This window comes from Muntiacus reevesi, chromosome 9 (genome assembly GCF_963930625.1).
Source record: "Muntiacus reevesi chromosome 9, mMunRee1.1, whole genome shotgun sequence".
Taxonomy (NCBI): Eukaryota; Metazoa; Chordata; class Mammalia; order Artiodactyla; family Cervidae; genus Muntiacus; species Muntiacus reevesi.
Window position 1 is genome coordinate 3842897 of NC_089257.1, and position 26283 is coordinate 3869179.

Below are 26283 nucleotides of genomic sequence, written 5' to 3' on the forward strand. Positions count from 1 at the left end.
CATCCCTCATGCCTGGGTCACAGAATGATTCATTGGCTAGAGGTTTTAAAAGCAAATAATTATCTTATCCAGGAACACAAATTCCAGCGTAAAACAACTTTTGATAATGAAAAAGAATAAAAACTGTTGAAATGTCTTTCCATCTTTCTTTTTATTGTCCTCCTTTTAAAAAGAAATATGAAATAGGTAGAGCAGAGAGTACACTTCTTATTTTATAAATAAAGAATCTTCAGCTCTAAAACTAATTAATTCTGGGAGGGAAATGGCCCCAGGGTTCCTACTTCAATGAATATTTTAAAGAGTCATGGATCTGAAGTCATCTCCTATGGGGGCTTGCCTCTGATCATCACATGTTCAAGCTTCAATGATCTCATTATATATAAGTGACAATAAAAGTATTTTAGTTGATGCTGAGCTCACATCACCTCTAATTAAGTTGTTTGGGATTTTCTATCTTTCAGTGAATATCTGAACGTTTTAACAGAGAAAAGGATTTGGAAGCACATCAACTTAGTTGCATCCACTGGATGTATAAATGCTTCTGTGTGGTTTGGGAAAATTATCTACCCTTTGATGTTCAACTTCATCTTCAGTAAATATAGTATAATATAATGACATTTACCTGTATGGGTTGTGTGAGGAGACATGTGCTCTAAGTAGAATGCTGGCATATTGAGATATTCAATTTCTCTTCTCTTCCCCTATTATGTTAATCATTTATTGAAAAATAAGCAGTAGTCATAGTTTTTATTGCATATTTGACATCTCTCAAAAATTGATTAATACGTTTTTTAGATCTGCAGTGCTCAATAGAGTAGCCATTATCTATGTGTGGCCACTGAGCATCTGACCACTCAAATTGAGGCAGGCCGTGTAAGTATATAGTGCATACTAGATTCAAAGCCACAGAATGAAAAAAGAAATGTAAAATATATTAATAATTTTTATATTTCTTTCATGTTAAAGTGAAAATATTTGGAATATATTCAGGAGTAATAATGTTGGAAGAGGGTGTTTGCTGTGATCATTGTGTTCTCTTGGCAAAATTCTTTTGGCCTTTGCCCTGCTTTATTCTGTTCTCCAAGGCCAAAGTTGCGAGTTACTCCAGGTGTCTCTTGATTTCTTACTTTTGCATTCCAACCCGCTATAATGAAAAGGGCATCTTTTTTGGGTGTTAGTTCTAGAAGGTCTTATAGGTCTTCATAGAACCATTCAACTTCAGCTTCTTTGGCATTAGTGTTTGGGGCATAGACTTCGATTACTGTGATATTGAATGGTTTGCCTTGGAAATGAAGAGAGATCATTCTTTCATTTTTGAGAGTGCATCCAAGTACTGCATTTTGGACTCTTTTCTTGACTATGATGGCTACTTCATTTCTTCTAAGGGATTTTTGCCCATAGTAGTAGATACAATGGTCATCTGAATTAAATTCACCCATTCCAGTCCATTTTAGTTCACTGATTCCTAAAATGTCAATGTTCACTCTTGCCATCTTCTGTTTGACCACTTCCAATTCTCCTTGATTCATGGACCTAACATTCCAGGTTCCTATGCAATATCGCTCTTAACAGCTAGACTTTACTTCTAGCACTAGTCACATCCATAGCTTGGCATTGTTTTCACTTTGGTTCCATCTGTTCATTCTTGCTGGAGTTATTTCTCCACTCTTCTCCAGTAGCATATTGGATACCTATTGACCTGGGAGTTCATCTTTCACTGTCATATCTTTTTGCCTTTCATACTGTTCATGGGGTTATTAAGGCAAGGATACTGGATTACAAAACGAAGCAGGGCAAAGGCTAGCAGAGCTAACTAGACTTTGATTACTGTGATACTGAATGGTTTCCCTTGGAAATGAACAGACATCATTCTGTCATTTGGATTCTCACCAAATCGTAGAACATCATAGAAAAACTGAGATCCAGCTGAAGTCCTAATTTTAGAGATGAGAACTCTGAGAGCCAGAGATGGAATCTGACTTGTTCGGGGTTGCACAGTGAGCGTTATCAGAGCCAGGGCTGAAACCGACTTTCATCAATCCTTGTACTGTTATCAGGTTTCCATCCATCGTTCCATTCCTCCATCCATTCCTTCATGCATTCCACAAATGTTAATGGAAGGCCTACTGCGCGTTAGGCACTCTGCTAGGTGCTGCATTTCAGGGGTGCATAGGACAATGTGCATATGTCCTCCTGGAGCATATGTGAGGGGGATAAGACCAACTGCCCCTGCTTTTTCTGGCAGACTGGGTTTTGCAACCCTGAACTCTTAAACAGAGCCATCTAGCTTTCTGTGGTTTCTCTCTTTTGTTAAACTTTTCTCTATTCTGCATCTTTTCTTTTATTTATACATAGTCCTCCCAGGACTAAAACATTTGGGTCCAAGAAACATATGTCCAACCCCTACTCGTAACTTTATATCCCTACTCATGACTTTATAGGGTATATCTCCTGAGAGGTGGTTCTTTAGTGGTGTACCAGGGATTGGGCCAAATAGTTTATTGGCTAAGAAAAAAACAGAACTTCTTAATAAAAATAAACCTTTCCTCCTAAACAGTTAAAATTCTAATTTTAGCATATATGTTATAATGCTATGTTATATCTATATCTATATCTATATCTCTCTATATATATACTTATATATATAGTCACTACATTGTTTGTATATTTACATTTACTTTTGGGGTGTGTGCTAAAAATTTTTGCTGATAAGCGTATGTAGAAACCACTGCTTAGTGAAGTGACTTTCAGAATCCCATCATAGTCCTAGAACATGCTGTACCTGGATATGACACATCAGAAATTTTTGCATCAGGTGGTTCCACTTGGACTTCTTAAACATGGATAGGTGTCCCATGTCATGTTGCAGAAATGCACCCTGAACCTAGAAGAGACAGGGTTGCAGTCAGAGAAGTTGACAAGGAAAGAAGAAAGCAGTAAGTGGGCCCGCTGGTAGGTTCAGGACCCCATGAGAAAAGTGGAGATCTCTGTATCTGTCACACTTGCTGAGTGCTTTCCTGTCCCTGTACATTTGCACAAGTGGCTCTCTAAGCCTAGAATGTTCTTCTCTTTATTGTCAGAATCATCCAGTGTGGACTGGAAGGAGGATGCCTTTGGAGTCAGGCTGACTAGGGCTCTGAACTGTCCTTCACCACTTTACAAGTTATACAACTCTTGCCAAGCTAGTCAGTGGCTCTGAACTCAGTTCTTTGTCTGAGAAGCAGGGATTATAACATTATACCTTGCTCATTCAACTGTCTTGCAGGCAAAATACATGTAAAATTCCTGATAATCCTAAGCAGTCAAACAAGTATTTGTTTCCTTTCTTGACTCCAAAAGTTGCTTCTCAAAGAATAAAGCAGGTTGACTTTTCAAGAAAAAAATTAGCATATAAAATTTTGTAATTAACATTGATGTTAATTCTCCATGAAATCATCCCCAATTGCCTCAATTAGAATTAAATGCCTCTTTCTGCTCCAGCAGCACATACTTGTTTCTTTCCCTTCTGCCTTGTATTGTGTCTAGATATTTAAATGACCATCTTCTCTGCTGGATGACTGTTGCCCAAGTGCAGGGTTAGGTGTGTTTCCCTTTGTGTCCACAATACAGTGTTGTGGGCATAGATGGCCATTTTCAGAAGTCTGTGCTTCATTCAAAGGATTTATCAATTGCCCTGCTACACTCCAGTTGCTGATTGCCATTTCTGGCAGAATACATGATCCAATTATCATGTAATAATAAATAGATTCTCTTCATAGACTGATGTATTGATAAATATTGGTGAAATGAAGCTTTTGGCTAGGGTCTCAGGGAATTAAAAAAAATATATATATATATATAACATTTTTAGTAGAATCTTTTATTATGAAACAGCATGTATAAATAGTGAATACACACACACACACATAGATATATACATATAGGTATGAATTAATGCCAGGAGAAATATCAATAACCTCAGATATGCAGATGACACCACCCTTATGGCAGAAAGTGAAGAAGAACTAAAGGGCCTCTTGATGAAAGTGAAAGAGGAGAGTGAAAAAGTTGGCTTAAAGCTCAACATTCAGAAAACTAAGATCATGGCATCTGGTTCCATCACTTCATGGGAAATAGATGGGGAGACAGTGGAAACAGTGTCAGACTTTATTTTTTTGGGCTCCAAAATCACTGCAGATGGTGATTGCAGCCATGAAATTAAAAGACACTCCTTGGAAGGAAAGTGATGACCAACCTAGATAGCATATTAAAAAGCAGAGACATTACTTTGCCAGCAAAGGCCCATCTGGTCAAGGCTATGGTTTTTCCAGTGGTCATGTATGGATGTGAGAGTTGGACTGTGAGGAAAGCTGAGCACTGAAAAATTGATGCTTTTGAACTATGGTGTTGGAGAAGACCCTCGAGAGTCCCTGGGACTGCAAAGAGATCCAACCAGTCCATCCTAAAGGAGATCAGTCCTGGGTGTTCATTGGAAGGACTGTTGCTGAAGCTGAAACTCCAATACTTTGGCCACCTCATGCAAAGAGTTGACTCATTGGAAAAGACCCTGGTGCTGGGAGGGTTTGGGAGCAGGAGGAGAAGGGGATGACAGAGGATGAGATGGCTGGATTGCATCATCGACTTGATGGGCAAGAGTTTGAGTAAACTCCAGGAGTTGGTGATGGACAGGGAGCCCTGGCATGTTGTGATTCTTGGGGTCGCAAAGAGTCAGACACGACTGAGTGACTGAACTGAACTGAACTGAATGTGGGCCTTCCTTTCTTCATGGTGGCTAAGACGGTAAAGAATCTGCCTGTAATGTGGGAGATTCAAATTTGATCCCTGGGTCAGGAAGATTCCCTGGTAAAGGGAATGGCATCCTACTTCAGTATTCTTGCCTGAATAAATCCATGAACAGAGAAGCCTGGCAGGTTACAGTTCATGGGGTCTAAAAAAGTTGGAAACAACTGAGCGATTAAAAAGAAAACAAAATAAGTTCACGTATGTGCATATAGTCTTAATAAAATCATCGAACAACCATTAAAAATGTTGGTTTTTTAATGAATGAAAGATAAAGGTGAAGGTTACATGGCCCAGGACGGAACTTCAGTTGCTGACATCGTGTGGATGATATTGGGCAAAGAGTAGCAACTGTCAAGGATATTTACCACATGACAGTCTCTGTGCTAGGTACTCTACAAAGTAACTTGTTTAGTTCTCCTCAGAATATTTTCACAAAAAAATCATTACCCCGTGTTACAGATGAGAGAACTGGGGCCCAGTGGGTTTTGATAACTTGCTGGTGTCAGACACTGATGAGTAACTTGCCAGGAAGTGCCAGGCAACCACTGACACCAGTGTAAAGAGGGAAGAAAAATTCTGAGGCTTCCCACAGAGCTGCTGCCTGGGCTTAGGACACCTACTTACCTGAGCAACTGTGAGAAGAAGAGAAATGAACATTGTGATAAGCCAGCCATTGCCAAAATGCCACACTATTACCCAAGCCAGGGCTTCCAAAATCAAGATCTGGGCGAGGTGAAGGAAGAAGAACCCCAGGTTGGCATTGAACAAATTCATGGTCTCTAATGTCCTCCTCAGTTCTTGGAAATCTTCCACCAACTGGGACTGTGAGATAAACATGCAAGAAAGGAGTTAGTTCCTTCAGTGGGGAGGAGGTACAGATGAGCATAATTATTAATCTATTTTAATAATTTAATCTATGATGCCTTAATTTTATGAATATACATTTATTTATTTAATAAATATAATTAGGCATAATTTAAACAAAAAAACAAATATTAAAAAATTAACATAGAGCAAAATGCTTAAAACAAGTTACAAATTTTTTTTTCTGGAGAAGAGGCAGATGAGTAGTCATTTGTAAAGTGTCCTCAAATTGTTATGGGACTTATACTTACTTCTTTTTTTGGGGGTGTGTGGGGGGTTTCAATGAAGAGATACATAGCTCTAACAATTCTCTTTTTAAAACTGATTAATTAAAAAAATTTTGATGCAAATCATTTCTTTGGAAGTCTTTATTGAATTTGTGACAATGTTGATTTTATTTTATGTTTTTTTTTTTTTTTGGCTGTGAGGCATGTGAGATCTTGGTTCCCTGATGAGGGATCAAACCTGCACCCACTGCATTGAAAGGAGAAGTCTTAATGACTGGGCTGCCAGGGAAACCCCCTAAAGTCATTTTCTACTTTTCAAAACAAAAGAATTTATTGAACCTTCATTGATTAACAATGTTGTATTGGTTTCAGGTGTGCAGCAATATATATATATAGTTCATATACACATATTGTTTCTTCAGTCTATTTCACTGTAGACCATTATGAGATACTGAATATAGATTCCTGCCAAACAGTAGGTCTTTGTTTGTCTGTTTTATATGTAGAAGTGTGTATCTATTAATAATAGTTGCCTTTTTAAATTAACGTGTTGTTTGATCTCTGATTATACTTTGTGGAACTTTGCTATCTACATGGATCTGTGTTACTTTCTATGTTATCAGCTGATAACATAGATAAGTGGCTGGCTTATCACAATATTCATTTCTTTTCTTCTCACGGTTGCTCAGGTAAGTAGGTACCCTAAGCCCAGGCAGTGACTTTATGACTGGCATATCAATATGCCAGTCTTTAGCATGTGCAAAAGACTTCTTTATGAATGACAGAGTTCACTTAGATTAGCTCAAAGGATGTGTGTCCTGTGAGATGCTCAGAAGCTCTACAGGAATAAGACAGGGTCACCTGTGGTATTAGTGTGTGTGTCCACTGGTTGGAGTAGTCCTGATTCTGTGTAGATACACTGTGCTTTTGTGTGTAGGTAAAGTTCTAGTACTGACTTACAAACTTGCACATCAAACTTGAGAGTCAGTGAAAGACTTGGGAAGATATGTCTCCTTAGTTTAATGACTATAAAGGGCTTGAAACAGACTGTTGAGACAGTGACAAGGGTATAACGAAAACTGGATTGTTCAGATGTAAAAAAGAAGAGAACTTTGAAATAATAATAAAAAACAGCTATGAATATAATCCTAGAAGCAAGAAAATTCATTTAAAAATTCACTGATAAAACTTTTAAATGATCCAATCCCTGGGAAAAGTCTGGATGGTCTCATCTCTAGAGGCCCCATGAACATCAGAATTCTGGTGGCCATAGATAACTTTAATAGATCACACAAGTGTGCTAGTCAACAAAAGAGTCCAAAATACAGTACTTGGGTGCAAAATAAAAAATGAAAGATGATTTCTGTTCTTTCCCAAGGGAAACCATTCAATATCAGAGTAACCCAAGTCTGTGCCCTGACCACTAATGCTGAAGAAGTTGAAGTTGGATGGTTCTCTGAAGACCTACAAGATCTTCTAGAATTAATAGCAAAAAAGATGTCCTTTTCATTGTCAGTTCAGTTCAGTCAATCAGTTGTGTCCGACTCTGCGACCCAATGGACTGCTACACGCTAGGCTTTCCTGTCCATCACCAACTCCTGGAGCTTAATCAAGCTCATGTCCATTTATTAAGTGATGTCATCCAATCATCTCATCCTCTCTTGTCCTCTTCTCCTCCGCCTTCAATCTATCCCAGCATCAGGGTCTTTTCAAATAAGTCAGTTCTTTGCATCAGGTGGCCAAAGTATTGTACTTTCAGCTTCAGCATCAGTCCTTCCAATGAATATTCAGGACTGATCTCCTTTAGGATGAACTTGTTGGATCTCCTTGCAGTCCAAGAGACTCTCAAGAGTCTTCTCCAACACTGCAGTTCAAACGCATCAATTCTTCAGTGCTTAGCATTCTTTCATCATAGGGATTGGAATGCAAAAGTAGGAAGTCAAAAGGTACCTGGAGTAACACGTATGCCTGTTACAAAGTAACAAGCTTTGCCTTGGAGTACAAAAGGAAGCTGGGCAAAGGCTAACAGAGTTTTTCCAAGAGAACTAACTGGTCATGCAAACACCTTCTTCCAACAACATAATAGATGACTCTACACATGGACATCACCAGATGACCAATACCGAAATCAGATTGATTATATTCTTTGCAGCCAAAGATGGAGAAGCTCTATATAGTCAGCAAAAACATGACTGGGAGCTGATTGTGGTTCAGATCATGAATTCCTTATTGCAAAATTCAGACTTAAATTGAACAAAGTAGGGACAACCACTAGGCCATTCAGGTATGACTTGAAGTAAATCCCTTGCAGTTATACAGTGGAAGTGAGAAATAGATTCAAGGTATAAGATCTGACAGACAGTGCCTGAAGAACTATGGACAGAGGTTCATAACATTGTACTGGAGGTAGTGATTAAAATCATCCCCCTGGAAAATAAATGCAAAATGGCAAAGTGGTATCTGAGGAGGCCTTACAAATAGCTGAGAAAAGAAGAGAAGTGAAAGGCAAAGGAGAAAAGGAAAGATATACACATCTGAATGCAGAGTTTCAGAGAATAGCAAGGAGAGATAAGAAAGCCTTCCTCAGTGATCAGTGCAATGAAATAGAAGAAAACAATAGAATGGGAAAGACTGGAGATCTCTTCACAAAAATTAGAGATACCAAGGGAAAATTTCATACAAAGATGGGCACAATAAAGGACAGAAACCATATGGACCTAACAGAAGCAGAAGATATCAAGAAGAGGTGGCAAGAATACACAGTAGAATAGTAGCAAGAATGCACACATACAAAAAAGATCTTAATGACCCAGATAACCACGATGGTGTTGTGATTACTCACCAAGAGCCAGACATGCTGGAGTGTGAAGTCAAGTGGGTCTTATGAAGCATCACTATCAACAAAGCTAGTGGAGGTGATGGAATTCCACCTGAGCTATTTCAAATCCTAAAAGATGATGCTGTGAAAGTGCTGTGCTCAATATGCCAGCAAATTTAGGAAACTCAGCAGTGGCCACAGGGCTTGAAAAATCAATTTTCATTCCAATCCAAAAGAAAGGCAGTGCCAAAGGATGTTCAGGCTTCTGCACAATTGCAATCATTCCACACGCTAACAAAGTGATGCTTAAAATTCTCCAAGCTAGGCTTAACAGTATGTGAACTGAGAACTTCCAGATGTACAAGCTCGATTTAGAAAAGGCAGAGGAACCAGCAATCAAATTACTAACATCTGTTGTATCAAAGAGAAAGCAAGAGAATTCCAAAAGACATCTACTTCTGCTTCATTGACTACGCTAAAGCCTTCGACCAAGTGGATCACAACAAACTGAGGAAAATTCTTCAATAGGTGGGAATACCAGAATGCCTTATCTGCCTCCTGAGCAACCTGTATGCAGGTCAAGAAGCAACAGTTAGAACTGGACATGGAACAATGGGGTGATTCCAAATTCGGAAAGGAGTACATCAAGGCTGTATGTAATCACCCTGCTTATTTAACTTCTATGCAGAGTATATAATGCAAAATGTCAGGCTGGATGAAGCAGAAGCTGGAGCCAAGATTGCTGGGGGAAATATCAATAACCTCAGATATGCAGATGACACCACCCTTATGGTAGAAAGTGAAGAGGACTTGAAGAGCCTCTTGTTGAAGGTGAAAGAGAAGAGTGAAAAAGCTGGTGTAAAATTCTATGCTCAAAAAATGAAGATCATGGCCTTCGGTCCCATGATTTCATGACAAATCACAGTAACATTATACTGGAGGTGGTGATCAAAATCATCTCCAAGGAAAAGAAATGCAAAAAGACAAAATGGTGTCTGAGGAGGCCTTACAAATAGCTGAGAAAAGAAGAGAAGTGAAAAGCAAAGGAGAAACAGAAAGGTATACCCAACTGAATGCAGATTTCCAGAGAGTTGCAAGTAGAGATAAGAAAGCATTCTTATGCAAACAAAGCAAGAAGTAGAGGAAAATGATAGATTGGAAAAAGCTAGAGATCTCTTCAACAAAATTGCAAATGTCAAGGGAACAATTCTTTCTAAGATGGGCATTGTAAAGACCTAACACAAAAGAAAATGTTAAGAAGATGTGGCAAGAATAAACAGAATTATACAAAAAAACTCTAATGACCCAGATAACCAGGATAGTATGGTCATTCACCTAGAGCCAGACATTTTGGAGTGTGAAGTCAAGTGGGCCTTAGAAAGCATTGATATGAACAATGCTAATGGAGGTGATTTAATGCTAATGGAGGTGATAGAATTCCAGCTGAGCTATATCAAATCCCAAAAAGATAATGCTACTATAGTGCTACATTTGGTATGCAAATTTGGGAAACTCAGCAGTGGCCACAGGACTTGAAAAATCAATTTTCATTCTAATCCCAAAGAAAGGCAATGCCAAAGAACATTCAAATTACCATATAATTGTTCTCACTTCACATTCTAGCAAGGTAATGCTCAAAATCCTTCAAACTAGAGCTCAATAGTACATGAACTGAGAACTTCCAGATATACAAGTTGGATTTAGAAAAGGCAGAGGAACCAAAAATCAAATTGCCAACATCTGTTGGATTATAGAATAAACAAGAGAATTCCAAACAAAACAAAACAAAACAAAAAACCTGCTTCACTGACTACTCTAATATTCCTCTGGGTTTAGTGTTTCTTCTGATCCTTTGTGGATCACAACATGCTGTGGAAAATTCTTAACGAGATGGGAGAACTAGACCTGCCTCCTGAGAAACCTGTATGCAGGTCAAGCAGCTACAGTTTGAACCAGACTTGGAACAATGGACTGGTTTAAAATTGGGAAAGGAGTATGTCAAGGCTGTATATTGTCACCTGCTTATTTAATTTATATGCAGAGTACTTCATGTGAAATGCTGAACTGGATGAAGCAGAAGCTGGAATCAAGATTGCTGGGAGAAATATCAACAACTTCAGATAAGAAGATCATACCACTCTGATGGCAGAAAGTGAAGAGGAACTAAAGCGTCTGTGGATGACGGTGAAAGAGGAGGGTAAAAAAGCTGGCTTCAAACTCAACATTCAAAAAATGAAGACCATGGCATTCAGTTCAATCACTTCATGGCAAATAGATGGGGAATTAATAGAAACAGTGACAGACTTTATTTTCTTGGGCTCCAAAATCACTGCAGCTGGTGACTGCAGCCATGAAATTAAAAAATGCTTGCTCCTTGGAAGAAAAGCAGTGACAAACCTAGACAGCAAAGTAAAAAGCAGAGACGTTACTTTGCCAACAAAGGTCCATATAGTCAAAGCTGTGGGTTTTCCAGTAGTCATGTATACCGGGCTCTGTGTCCAGGCTGTCTGCCCGAGGGTGCACTCATTTCAAAACAGTGCATTGCTTCCTGACACACAGCCTTGAGGGATGTACATGGGCCTAAGGAGTCAGCCTAAGTATTCCTCTTCATCCTGCACATAACCAGTCCTCTTTCTCAGATTCCTCCTATCCCCTTGTGAGTTTGTTTCTTCATTTCTTAAAGTGGAAATGTAATTCTTATTCTTTCTGCCTCACAGTGATATCTAGATCACCATTTTGTACAAAGTATTTCAAAAGAATGGTACAATTGTAAGTTGTTTTAAAACATGAAGTGCAAAAAAAAAAAAAAAAATGCTGTGCTTAATATTAGCTAAAATCCCTTTAAGCTTTATGTGCAACCATTCTAGTGAATTCTAGTTTTATGGAGGCCCTGCCCTCTGAAGACAGCTTTTCAGTCAACCAAAGTCTTGGCAAAAGAAAAGTGGTGATTTTCTTGGGGAATACCCAAAGGTTTGGAGCCAGGAAGAGGTGAACTGGAGTTCCCGTTCTTTGCTTTTCAGAAGGTAGTTTATTCTCCTGGAACTGTAATTTCTCCAGTTGTAAAAAGAACTATAGTTAGGCTATAGTCACATCATTGATTCAATAGCTACTTATGGAATTCCTACTACAAGTCCAATCCTGCGCCGGTAGGTATTGAGGACACACAGTCTCTGCTCTCATGGTTTAACAGGGAGCATCAAACAGTTATAAGCAGTCATGGAAAAAGCAAAGCTATGTGTAAGTTGCGTGGCAAGAAGTAGGTAGTTAGACACATGGAATTACTGTTTGGCACAGGGCCAAGCATTCCATTCCTTTGTTTCTCAGAGGTTTAACAATTCTGAGGATCTCAGGAGGATGACATTGCTTTGAAATACTCGGAATCTACTCATTTATGCTAGTGCAGGCCCTCCCAGGCAGGATGGCTGGCTTCCCACAGAAAAAGATAAGTTGGCCCTGAAATATACCCCTTCCCCATCCCTCTGCATACTCTTGAGTCCCAAGACCTCACTCACATTTTTGTTTCTCTCCTGATTGGGCTCTTCTTGAGCAAGCTCTCCGATGAGCAGTGGTTTAAGGTACAACCGAACAATGTCAGGGTCTGGATGCATGGCTCTGAAGACGTCCTGTGAATCAGAGAGAACAGTTAGAGGCTTAAAAATTACATGCTTACACACAGATATCTCCGCTTCCTTACTTTGTTCTGTATTGATCTTAGGAATTATAACAAACCATGTTATAGAGCATTTACTTCTAACTCTAGGTTGACACTTGAAGTTCACTGATCAGAATTACCCTTGGAATTCCTCTATGAAAGCCTCACACTGGAGATCCACGCACTGAATGCATGGCTTACTAGGCAAGTCCTGGGTAGAAAGTTGATCCCCAAGCATTGGAAGAGAACATTGTTTATTTTATTAAGCACCAGAAGTAGTTGGCTTTGAGATTATGGGCCAAGGTGAATCTTTAGAGTCAAACCTCAGGCTTGGTGTGGAAGTTGCCCACATTATTTGGGGCATGCAGCAACCAAGACTGCCTATGCAAATCACATCTATCAGAGTTTCCCTTTTAGTTCTTGGTCAAGGACTAGGGGAGAGAGGCTCTTGAATTAAGTTATTTCCAAGGAAAGACAAGTTAAAGTTGATGATGATAACAAGTCTAAGAGAGCATGGGAGCAAAGCCCTCGAACCCTTAGTTGTCTAAAGTGGCACTTTCTTGGCTAAGTTTATCACTGAAGAAGCCTTAGCACTCTTCCTAAAAGAAAACACTATAGCATTCTCTGTAGGGGCTTGAGACAGGCATAAAATAGAGCTGACCCACTATATGTTTCCAACTCCATTCCCATGTTAAGTAGTAACTCCAAGTAGCTATGAGAAGCAGTGTTGGTTCCCATGTCCTGCTTAAGTTTGGAAATAAGAGACAGTCTTTTTTTTTTTTTTTTTTCCTGCAGGGATTTAAACTGCTTTGGCGGGGGGAAGGAGGCTTCTCCAAGAGAAAGATAATGGACTTCTTGCTATTATGGCTTTGAGAATAGAAATGACTAAGTATGAAGAAAAATAACCAAGGTATTAATTTGAATGTGTGGAATCCATACACAATACTTCGGAGTGGTGGTGTTGCATAGTGCTGATTAAGACACTGGATCCCCGAGCAGCCTTCCTCCACCTAAGTTCGATACTTGCGGTGTAATTGTGGACAAATCTCTTGACCAGTCCATGCTCCTGTTTTCTCTTCTTCCCTAACATGGGAGTGACATTAATAGCTACCCCATTTATAAAGTTATTATAAAAATTAAGTGAACTGATTAAAATCTGAGTGGCATATAGTAAATTCTCAGACATATTAGTTCTCTTTCCTATGTGTATATCTCTGGGCTTCCTTGGCAGCTCAGATGGTAAAGAATCTGCCTGCAATGTGGGTGAGCCCAGTTAGATCCCTGGGTTGGGAAGATCCCCTGGAGAAGGGAAAGGCTACCCACTCCAGTATTCTTGCCTGCAGAATTCCATGGACAGAGGAGCCTGGTGGGCTACAGTCCATGGGGTTGCAAAGAGTTGTACATGACTAAGCGACTAAGATAGAGGGATAAGAGTTACCTTCCTTCCTTCTCTTCAATAAAGTATAACAGTTCAGAGATTTTCTTTCCATACTCCAATGTCTAATGTGGAGTAAACTTGGTATTATTTTAGTGAATAAAATGAACCCTCCATCTTTAAAATCTAAAGCAACTTTAGATATATCTAGAACTACATACAAGCCTACACATAAAGCACTTTCATATGTGTAGGTTGTATGTGTGTGTGTATAAATATATAATGGATGAGGTTATTCAGAGGGGTGCAATAGCAACTCTTTATACTCACTTTTCTAGATTCACTGATGTAAGAAGGGATTTGCATCTGCTAGAACCAGTCCAGGCTCTACTGTTCATTCTGTCTTTGCACACTTTCTCTGACCCCCCTGGGAAATGCTCCTTTCAAAGATGTGTTTTCATTGTCACATTCAATGACTCTAAAGTTCATTTACCTAACAGGATGAGAGTCATTCGGTGATTACCAATGTGACTAAACGTTTCAGGGTGGTCCATACTGAAAAATCACATTCTGCCTGTTGTTAAGCAACAGATGAGGGTGAGAAACACTCTGAGGGATCAAGATCAGCGTGTCGAGGCGGGGTGAGGCCCTGGATTTGCATCTTACTCTGAGCAGTCATCTGGAGCCCTGGGACAGGGTGCTGATGCCAGTGTTCCTCTGGGTTCACTGCTTCTTCTGATCTTCAGCAAGATTCACAGGTCAGTACTGTGACAGCAGAGCCTGAAGACCCACAGAGTTTTCCAGAATAGTAAGAACTGCCCTGCTGTGTGGAACTCTTTTCATTGTATTATTGGGCAGTACAAAAGTGGCTTAGGTGGTCTTAGAATATTCAGTTTGAAGGAATTCCCTATTAGAGTCTGGATACTGAGTAAGTTGTATAATCTCCTCCTCGAAAGACCTTCAATAATGAATTATTTTTTAAAAAATTAACATTATTTATCAAGTATGCTCCTCCTGAAGAAAGTCTGGGCTAAATGAATGGGAGAGGGAGTAACACCTTATTTCTGTGAGGTTCCATCATTTTTGTTATACATATAAAAACCCCAAATCTCAGGGCATTTCCACAGTAAGTGGGAGAGTCAGGATTTGAACTCAAGGCTTCAGTTCAGTTCAGTTCAGTTCAGCCTCTCAGTTGCGTCTGACTCTTTGTGACCCCATGAATCGCAGCACGCCAGGCCTGCCTGTCCATCACCAACACCTGGAGTTTACTCAAACTCATGTCCATCGAGTCGGTGATGCCATCCAGCCATCTCATCCTCTGGTGTCCCCTTCTCCTCCTGCCCCCAATCCCTCCCAGCATCAGGGTCTTTTCCAATGAGCCAACTCTTCACATGAGGTGGCCAAAGTATTGGAGTTTCAGCTTCAGCATCAGTCCCTCCAATGAACACCCAGGACTGGTCTCTTTTAGGATGAACTGGTTGGATCTCCTTGCAGTCCAAGGGACTCTCAAGAGTCTCCTCCAACACCACAGTTCAAAAGCATCAATTTTTCAGTGTTCAGCTTTCTTCACAGTCCAAGTCTCACATCCATACATGAGCACTGGAAAAACCATAACCTGAACTTGAAGGCTATGTGGCTTTAAAGCCAGGAAGCCATAAGGTCCATTCCAGCCTTAACATGAACAGTTCTTTTCTTGAAAGAAGGGGGGCACGAGATTGCTTTTGGAGGATGTTAAGATAACTATACGCATGCTAGGCAGTTAGTAAAGGTGTTTCCCACCCTAGGTCTTAATCATGTGCATCACTTTGTCTGTGGCCCCAACCTGCTTCTCCAGGTTTGCCTCTCACCATACCCTTCAGGCCTCATTCTGCCCGATGTAAGTCTCCCTGTTTATAAACATTCCGTGACCCTGTGTAGTTCTGAAGCTTCGTGATACATACGGCTCCCCTTGCCTTGACTGCTTCCTCCATTTTTTTTTTTTTCTACTTAAAAGTTCCTTCTCATTGTTCACCAACCAGATGAAATATGCCTTCCTAACATAATCAGGAAAGTTATTTATGATCTCTTCTGGGCTCCCATGACACTGTGTTCCCAAAACTTTTCAAATGATGTTGCAGTGAACTTGTGTATTCACAAAGGCCTTCTTAGTGGCTTTTGACTTTTTTGAAGACTGAGACCATGCACTATTGATTAAATTATACCTGATATTTTTCGCTGCACCAAGAATATGATATGTGACCAAGAGATGTCTCATGAATAAGGGAAAGGGTGAATGAATAGAGCAGTATATGATTTCTCTAACAAGGAGAAAGTTGAGAAGTATTGAGTTCAAAGGATATGGGTCTTAAGCACTGCAGTCTGTTCCCCACTCTCAGCATCTCTATTTTCTGACCTCTTAACTACTTCACCATCTCTCATTTTTGCCTGTTATCTTTTGATTCACTTCTCAACCATCATCTCTATTTCCTAACCTACTCATAAATTTACACTGTAGTTCCTCTTAAGACTGATCATTTCCCAAACAGTATCAACACAGAGGAAAGATGTGATTGTATTTGCTTTCACAAGTGACTTTGGAAATCCTGCTGATTTTTTGCAGTTATTTAATGGGAGAGAGAAAGCTGTCCTTTATTGGAAGAGCAGTATGATCCCTAGTGGGAGAGACAAGTGTGTAAAGTGAGAAGGCCTGAGAAGGATCATGTCCTTACAATTTATCTACTGTATACAGGCTGTGCCCTGCATCAAGGCACTTGGCCTAGAGGGCATGTGTGGGTTGAAATTCAGGAGACACTCCATTTGCCAAATCTTGTTCTGCAATCAATCAAATTGTGTGCCTATTAAATTTACACCAAAATACAGCATAGGGAGCAGTGCAGTGTGTTGTTTATATTGGGGAAATGCTTATTCTCTCAAGATTCAATTTGTTTTCTAACTGTGGATACTGCTTATTCTCCCACATGGGCTCATTTATTCCTTTATTCAGTCATTACAAAACCTTGCTGAAGACTTAGCCTAGCAACAAAAAGCTGAAGCTTTGGAATCACATGCCATTAAATGATGATATTTTTATATTATTATTATTTGGTTCATCTGAAGTGGGTTGAAATTTCCCCAAATTCAGAAAAAAAACCCACCCATTGTGAATATATGTATATAGTTACAAAACAATGTAACTAGAACATAGATTTTGATTTATTTAGCTCAAAAAGCTCACTCAGGGACTTCCCTGTCAGTCTGGTGGTTAAACTCCATGCTTCCAATTTAGGTTGTGGGTTCAATCCCTTTTGGGCAACTAAGGTCCCACATGCCTTGCAGCACAATCCCCCCCCCCCAAATAAAAAAACTCCCCGGAATACTCAATACCCAACCACGGACACCGAGTCCTGGCATAGTTCCTCTTCTTGTTTCTTCTCAGATCTCACCTGTTTCAAGGCAAATGCTAAATCAAGGTCCCTCGTATTTCTGGAAGATCACAAGTTTTGAGTATGCTGATTTATAGGGAGAATATTGTCTTTGCCTTTGTTGTGGAAAAGAGCCACTTTGGAGTGGAGAATGTTTACATGAAGTCACCAAGATTTCCCTCCACCCACAGGATAAACAGAGGGTTATTATTATTATTATTATTATTATTATTATTTTGCCATAACTCACTCTATTATTTGACAACTTTCATCATTTGAGACTTTTTCCTATGATATACTTAACTGAGCTCCAGGCCAGATTCTCTCTCTCTCTCTCCAGTGTCCCCACCAAACTTGTTCATCTTCCTGGCTTCATTACCTCGTAATGGCAACTACCACACACTTACCTACATAAATCATCCATCAGGCAGTTTAGACTCCTTACTCCTGCTTACTTACCCAGCCACTTATCCCCTATTATAAATTATGTCTCCTCACATACAGAATAAAAGTGAAGGGCTGGAAAAAAAAAATTCATGCAAACGGAGAACAAAAGAAAGCAGGAGTCACAATACTCATATCAGATAAACTAGACTTTCAAATAAAGGATGTGAAAAGAGACAAAGAAGGACACTACATAATGATCAAAGGATCAATCCAAGAAGAAGATATAACAATTATAAATATATATGCACCCAACATAGGAGCACCACAATATGTATGGCAAACGCTAATGAGTATGAAAAAGGAAATTAGTAGTAACACAATAATAGTGGGAGACTTTAATACCCCACTCACACTTATGGATAGATCAACTAAACAGAAAATTAACAAGAAAACACAAACTTTAAATGACACAATGGACCAGCTAGACCTAATTGATATCTATAGGACATTTCACCCCAAAACAATCAACTTCACCTTTTTCTCAAGTGCACGCGGAACCTTCTCCAGAATAGATCACATTCTGGGCCATAAATCTAGTCTTGGAAAATTCAAAAAAATTGAAATCATTCCAGTCATCTTTTCTGACCACAGTGCAGTAAGATTAGATATCAATTACAGGAAAAAAATTGTTAAAAATTCCAGCATATGGAGGCTAAATAACACGCTTCTGAATAACCAACAAATCATAGAAGAAATCAAAAATGAAATCAAAATATGCATAGAAATGAATGAAAATGAAAACACAACAACCCAAAACCTATGGAACACTGTAAAAGCAGTGCTAGGGGAAGGTTCATAGCATTACAGGCTTACCTCAAGAAACAAGATAAAAGTCAAATAAATAACCTAACTCTACACCTAAAGCAACTAGAGAAGGAAGAAATGAAGAACCCCAGGGTTAGTAGAAGGAAAGAAATTTAAAAATTAGGGCAGAAATAAATGCAAAAGAAACTAAAGAGACCATAGCAAAAATAAAAAAGCTAAAAGCTGTTTTTTTGACAAAATAAACAAAATTGACAAACCATTAGCAAGATTCATTAAGAAACAAAGAGAGAAGAACAAAATTAACAAAATTAGAAATGACAATGGAGAGATCACAACAGACAACACTGAAATACAAAGGATCATAAGAAACTACTACTAGTAGTTCTATGCCAATAAAATGGACAACTTGGAAGAAATGGACAAATTCTTAGAAAAGTATAACTTTCCAAAACTGAACCAGGAAGAAATAGAAGATCTTAACAGACCCATCACAAGCAAGGAAATCGAAACTGCAAACAGAAATCTTCCAGCAAACAAAAAGCCAGGACTAGATGGCTTCACAGTTGAATTCTACCAAAAATTGAGAGAAGAGCTAGCATCTATCTTACTCAAACTCTTCCAGAAAATTGCAGAAGAAGGCAAACTTCCAAAGTCATTCTATGAGGCCACCTTCACCCTAATTCCAAAACCAGACAAAGATGCCACAATAAAAGAAAACTACAGGCCAATATCACTGATGAACATAGATGCAAAAATCCTTAACAAAATTCTAGCAAACAGAATCCAACAACATATTGAACAAATCATACACCATGACCAAGTAGGCTTTATCCCAGGAATGCAAGGATTCTTTAATATCCGCAAATCAATCAATGTAATACACCACATTAACAAATTGAAAGATAAAAACCATATGATTATCTCAATAGATGCAAAGAAAGCCTTTGACAAAATTCAACACTCATTTATGATTAAAACTCTCCAGAAAGCAGGAATAGAAGGAACATACCTCAACATAATAAAAGCTATATATGACAAACCCACAGCAAACATTACCCTCAATGGTGAAAAAATGAAAGCATTTCCCTTAATGTCAGGAACAAGAAAGGGTGCCCATTCTCAGCACTACTATTCAACATAGTTTTGGAAGGTTTGGCCACAGCAATCAGAGCAGAAAAAGACGTAAAAGCAATCCAGATAGGAAAAGAAGAAGTGAAACTCTCGCTGTTTGCAGATGACATGATCCTCTACATAGAAAACCCCGAAGACTCTACCAGAAAATTACTAGAGCTAATCAACGAACATAGTAAAGTTGCAGGATATAAAATTAACACACACACACACACACACACACACACAAATTAACACACAGAAATCCCTTGCATTCCTATACACTAACAATGAGAAAATAGAAAGAGAAATTAAGGAAACAATACCATTCACCATTGCAACAAAAAGAATAAAATACTTAGGAGTATATCTACCTAAAGAAACAAAAGACCTATACATAGAAAACTATAAAACACTGATGAAAGAAATCAAAGAGGACACAAACAGATGGAGAAACATACCATGTTCACGGATTGGAAGAATCAATATTGTCAAAATGGCTATACTACCTAAAGCAATCTATAGATTCAATGCAATCCCTATCAAGCTACCAACGATATTTTTGACAGAACTAGAACAAATAATGTCACAATTTGTATGGAAATACAAAAAACCTCGAATAGCCAAAGTAATCTAGAGAAAAAAGAATGGAACTGGAGGAATCAACCTGCCTGACTTCAGGCTCTACTACAAAGCCACAGTGATCAAGACAGTATGGTACTGGCACAAAGACAGAAATATAGATCAATGGAACAGAATAGAAAGCCCAGAGATAAATCCACATATCTATGGACACCTTATCTTCGACAAAGGAGGCGAGGATATACAATGGAAAAAAGACAACCTCTTTAACAAGTGGTGCTGGGAAAACTGGTCAACCACTTGTAAAAGAATGAAACTAGAATACTTTCTAACACCATACACAAAAATAAACTCAAAATGGATTAAAGATCTAAATGTAAGACCAGAAACTATAAAACTCCTAGAGGAGAACATAGGCAAAACACTCTCCGACATAAATCACAGCAGGATCCTCTATGACCAACCTCCCAGAATATTGGAAATAAAATCAAAAATAAACAAATGGGACCTAATGAAACTTAAAAGCTTTTGCACAGCAAAGGAAACTATAAGTAAGGTGAAAAGACAGCCCTCAGATTGGGAGAAAATAATAGCAAATGAAGCAACAGACAAAGGATTCATCTCAAAAATATGCAAGCATCACCTGAAGTTCAATTCCAGAAAAATAAATGACCCAATCAAAAAATGGGCCAAAGAACTAAACAGACATTTCTCCAAAGAAGACATGCAGATGGCTAACAAACACATGAAAAGATGCTCAACATCACTCATTATCAGAGAAATGCAAATCAAAACCACAATGAGGTACCATTACATGCCAGTCAGTATGGCTGCTATCCAAAAGTCTACAAGCAATAAATGCTGGAGAGGGTGTGGAGAAAAGGGAACCCTCTTACACTGTTGGTGGGAATGCAAACTAGTACAGCCACTATGGAGAACACTGTGAAGATTTCTTTAAAAACTGGAAATAAAACTGCCATATGACCCAGAAATCCCACTCCTGGGCATACACACCGAGGAAACCAGATCTGAAAGAGACACGTGCACCCCAGTGTTCATTGCAGCACTGTTTACAATAGCCAGGACACGGAGGCAACCTAGATGCCCATTAGGAGATGAATGGAAAAGGAAGCTGTGGTATATATACACTATGGAATATTACTCAGCCGTTAAAATGAATTCATTTGAATCAGTTCTAATGAGATGGATGAAACTGGAGTCCAGAGTGAAGTAAGCCAGAAAGTTAAAGAACATTACAGCATACTAACACATATATATGGAATTTAGAAAGATGGTAATGATAATCCTATGTGCAAAACAGACAAAGAGACACAGATGTCCAGAACAGACTTTTGGACTCTGTGGGAGAAGGCGAGGGTGGGATGTTTTAAGAGAATAGCATGTATATTATCTATAGTGAAACAGATCACCAGCCCAGGTGGGATGCATGAGACAAGTGCTCGGGCCTGGTGCACTGGGAAGACCCAGAGGAATCGGGTGGAGAGGAAGGTGGGAGGGGGGATCGGGATGGGGAATACATGTAACTCCATGGCTGATTCATGTCAGTGTATGACAAAACCCACTGCAATGTTGTGAAGTAATTAGCCTCCAACTAATAAAAATAAATGAAAAAATAAATAAATAAATTATGTCTTCTGGTTATCCATCCTCTTGCCCTCATTCCTGTTGTCAGTGCCTTGTTCAGGACTTCAGCATGTTCCCTGGACTCCTTCCTTCATTTTGACTCTTTTTATTTTATTTCACATGGGACCATAGCCTATTAACAAAGTTGTGATAGTTTCAGGCAGACAGCAAAGGGACTCAGCCATTTGGATACCTGTACCCATTCTGCCTTGACTTACCCTTCTTGATCTTCAACCTTTACTTAACCACCAGGCTGACGTTTGAAAAAGAATCCCTCTTCATGGCCATTGTCACCTATTAGCACTTTAAGTGCACTTGTCTCTTTCCTCTCATACCTATTTTTCAACCTGAACCATCATTCAAATGAGAAACAAATTAAATTTTAATTTTAAAGTAAAAAAAAAATGCTGACATCCCACAAAAGATGCAGTTATTACTCATGACAACTTTCCTTTTATAAATAGCTGGAATCCTGGTTGGTTTCCTTGTAGGACTGGGTCTAGGGAGGGAGGCTGGGCTAGAGAAGTGTCATTGCCTGCAGCAGGAGGAGAGGAAGACCTACAGTGATGGTAAAATCCAGGGTCCTTCGCTCAGGACTCAAGACCCTTTCTCCCCCTCCTCCTTCTCTTTTCTCTTTCTTTACCTCCTACAGCCTTCATCCTCTTTTCCTCCTTCTCTTCTCATCCTCAAGCCATCATGTTGCCCGGGGTTGTGCTAAGCAAAGGATTTGGCCAAGCCAGGACACCTATTCTGCTGGTGCTTACTCACGATGTGAACCTGATCTGTATCCCACCTCTGTACACATCCTCTCTTGCCCTGCCCTAGCCTTGCCTCTGTGATTCCACATGACTCTTTTGGACTTTCACACAACTTGTTCCTCTTCCACCTTGCATTCTTCCAAGCAGTGAAATAAATTTTTCTATATTTCCTCTAGGCTTTTGTCATCTCTTTCCTGTCATATTGGATTTTTACTCTGATGAAGAATTTGAGTTCCTCAGTGTCCCTCTCAGAGCGTGATGTTCAGACACAAGGAGGTGGCTGACCATGCATATTGGGTGATAACACTGGCTTGTTTGTTCTGAACATGCTACTCTTGTGTACACCACACAAGATTGTGTTTACTTCTTTTGTGGAGCCCAGAAATATTGCTGACTTACTGATATAAAATTTGGGGCTTCCCAGGTGGTGTTAGTGGTAAAGAACCCACCTGCCAATGCAGGAGACATAAGAGATGCAGGTTTGATCCCTGGGTAAGGAAGATTCCCCTGGAGGAAGACAACCCATTCCAGTATTCTTGCCTGGAGAATCACCGAGGACAGAGGAGCCTAGTGGGCTATAGTCCATAGGGTTCCCCAGAGTCAGACAGGACTGAAGCCACTTATCATGCAGCATGCTTCATATGGACATATTGTAATCTGTCTAATTAACTCTTCTTGTTGGACTTATAGATTGTTTCTGGCTTTTCCTAGGTAAGCTATCCTAGGTGAGAAGATCTGAGCCTCGACTTTAGTTATGAACATTGTGCATTAGTTTTAAATCATATAATTTGAAAACATCAGATTAATATGTGCAATAACAGGAATTGATGTGCCTGTGTTCTGTATAATAGACTTACTTTTCTTAATAATATTCCTTGGACAAAATGACAACTTATCTCAGAATAACTAAGTAATAATAAACACCATTTTTTGAGTGTTTGATCTGTGCCAGGTATAAGAAGAAAACCTTTATTATTATTTTTTTTTTCTGTCTACCCTTTTATTTTTTTTATTTTTATTATTTTTTTTATTAGTTGGAGGCTAATTACTTCACAACATTTCAGTGGGTTTTGTCATACATTGACACGAATCAGCCATAGAGTTACACATATTCCCCATCCCGATCCTGCCTCCCACCTCCCTCTCCACCCGACTCCTCTGGGTCCTCCCAGTGCACCAGGCTCGAGCACTTGTCTCATGCATCCCACCTGGGCTGGTGATCTGTTTCACCATAGATAATATACATGCTGTTCTTTCAAAACATCCCACCCTCACCTTCTCCCACAGAGTCCAAAAGTCTGTTCTGTACTTCTGTGTCTCTTTTTCTTTTTTGCATATAGGGTTATCTTACCATCTTTCTATATTCCATATATATGCGTTAGTATGCTGTAATGTTCTTTATCTTTCTGGCTTACTACACTCTGTATAATGGGCTCCAGTTTCATCCATCTCATTAGAACTGATTCAAATGAATTCTTTTTAACAGCTGAGTAATATTCCATGGTGTATATGTACCACAGCTTCCTTATCCATTCTGCTGATGGGCATCTAGGTTGCTTCCATGTCCTGGCTATTATAAACAGCGCTGCAATGAACATTGGGGTGCACGTGTCTCTATTTTATCTCTGCCAACTTTGACAACCATAGTAATATAAAAGTATCATTATCCCACTTTCTAAACAAAGGAGCTGAGGTTACAAGAGCTTCAGCAAGCTCCTCAGGACATTCCTAGTAAGTGGTGCAGCCCACATGCAAACCACACCTCTTTCATTCCCAAATTTGTACTCTTAATCATTAGACTGGACACCTCAAAAAGTTTTAGAATGACTGACCATATGAATGAATGAATGAATGAATGAGTGAGTGACCCTGTGGAACAAACTACCTTGGTATCATTATGTACTTTTGATGAGGAGGTTGGAGGCTTGGGGAAGAGTTTCTATGTAAATAAGGAAAGATGCCCCCTCTGGGCAGGTGCAGCTATGGTCCAGGGCTTGTGCACAGAGACCATATTTGGTGCACATTTGCCTTTCAGGGCACAGCCTGCAAACATTTTTTAGGCTGTAGAGAGAGAGCATTTGACCTCAGGTTTTCTGACTTAATGTCCTCCTCTCCTTCCCTAGAGAACATGCCATTTCTCCACCAAGTATTCCTCTGTTCCCAGTTGGCAACAAGCAATCAGGACTTCTAAGCAGGTGGTAAACAGGAAATGTGAATCACATCTCTGAGCCTATGGATGCTGTGATATGGATAACAATAGCTAGGCTTTAATGAAAAGTGTATCTGGCATTATGCTAAACACTTTACAAGCTTTAGTCTCATTTTCTAATTAGATGGGTAAGGTCCTTCCCATTATGCAGGTGATGAAGCTGAGTTCCAGAGCATTCCAGTGACTTTCTCAGGCTTATATAACCAGAATACCGCACCTCAGGCTCCATGTACTCTGAGTGGCCCTGGAATACCGTGGTTGTCAGAGTTCTCCTGGCACGCTTCTGTTCTTCTCTAGCCATCATCCCCTGGAGACTTTTCTCTGAACATTCTGGATCTGCCTTCTAAAAGTGTGGGGCACATGACTGACCATGCTCAGGGTGTTCATCCTCAAGACACACATCCTAAGGTGTCATGCATATTTTCCCATAAGGTTCTGGTTGTTTCTATTTTATTAATCAATTCTTCCTTCTTGACTAGAATTAGATGCAGAATCATGGTCTTTCTCTAACTTCTGGGAGAGAAAAACTCGCCAGAAAATTACAAATTCATCAGCTGGGCTGCTTGCTGCAAGCTACGTCTACTAGTTATATTTAAGGTGGTTGAAGGTACATATTTTTCTAACACATCCTCTGAGCTGATTCTGTGACTTGTGTTAGAAAAGCATTGTCCATATTTACTTTGTGTTGTGGAGATGAGATCTGTGGTATTTTCTTCCTCTTTTTTGCCACTTTAGTTTTTTAAGTGAAGTATGATTGCTTTACAGGATTTTGTGGTTTTCTGTCATACATCAGCAAGTATTTTTTCCCTTTATTTTTGTTAATCTTTCCCCTGATTCTTGCACAAATGCCTGTCACTTGGCTTCTTCTATCCTCAGCTCTCTGGCTTCCTAGGGTCTTCCTGACACATGTGAGACTCCCATTATGGGCCACAAGCTCATGCGCACTTTCTCAGGAAAAGGTTGAGCTTTGTTTTAAAAATAACACATCAGACCAGAGTGGTGGGGGTGTGGAAGCGTCTGCTCAGAGAGGCATTCCTCTGATTGCAGAATCAAGATGAGAAGATTGCAGAAGACCCTGATGAGACAGAGAAGTTGAGAAATTGGGGGAAATGAGAATTGGGGAAAGATGTTGCTAGTGTCAAAAAACAAAATCTTTCTTACTTTGCAGACTTGCCGCATGCTTGTGTATTCTGTTTTCATCAGTCAGGTAACACTCACAGAGCAGAGCTTCATGAATCAATATTTTTAATCCTATGCTTTGACAACAGTTGGAAGAATTATATACTAACATGAAAACAACAAGGGTAATGTAAAACAATCTGTTTAAATTTCTACTCTATAATATGCTAATTTTCTGATCTTGAATTAGTTTATTTAACACCTTTTATTCTCCATTTCTTCATGTGTATAATATGGAGGAAAAGTCCCTGATTGGGCTAAAGCCAACTTTCTTATAGAATATTTTAGAAGGGTTTCCTAAATGCTTTTAAGGATTGAGAAACCTCCCTCTTCAATATTAAATGGAAATTTTATTTTTAATATCAGCTATAAAGGGCTTTATGGTATAAAACCTATCTGATTTAAAAATGTGTCACTGTTATTTGTGGACTGTGAGATACATTATTTTCATGTTTTAGCATTAGTTTTTC

General features: G+C 39.3%; 1 protein-coding gene across 1 annotated transcript in view; it reads right to left on the reverse strand.

The window, feature by feature from the left end:
- Positions 1-26283, reverse strand: part of LOC136174282 (fatty acid desaturase 2-like protein FADS2B) — a 43214-nt gene that overhangs the window by 15294 nt on the left and 1637 nt on the right. The window contains exons 2-4 of the mRNA XM_065944325.1: positions 12204-12314; positions 5407-5604; positions 2783-2884 (exon numbers count right to left, since the gene is read on the reverse strand). Of these exons, the coding sequence (XP_065800397.1) occupies positions 2783-2884; positions 5407-5604; positions 12204-12314 (411 nt within the window). The remainder of the gene's footprint in view (positions 1-2782; positions 2885-5406; positions 5605-12203; positions 12315-26283) is intronic.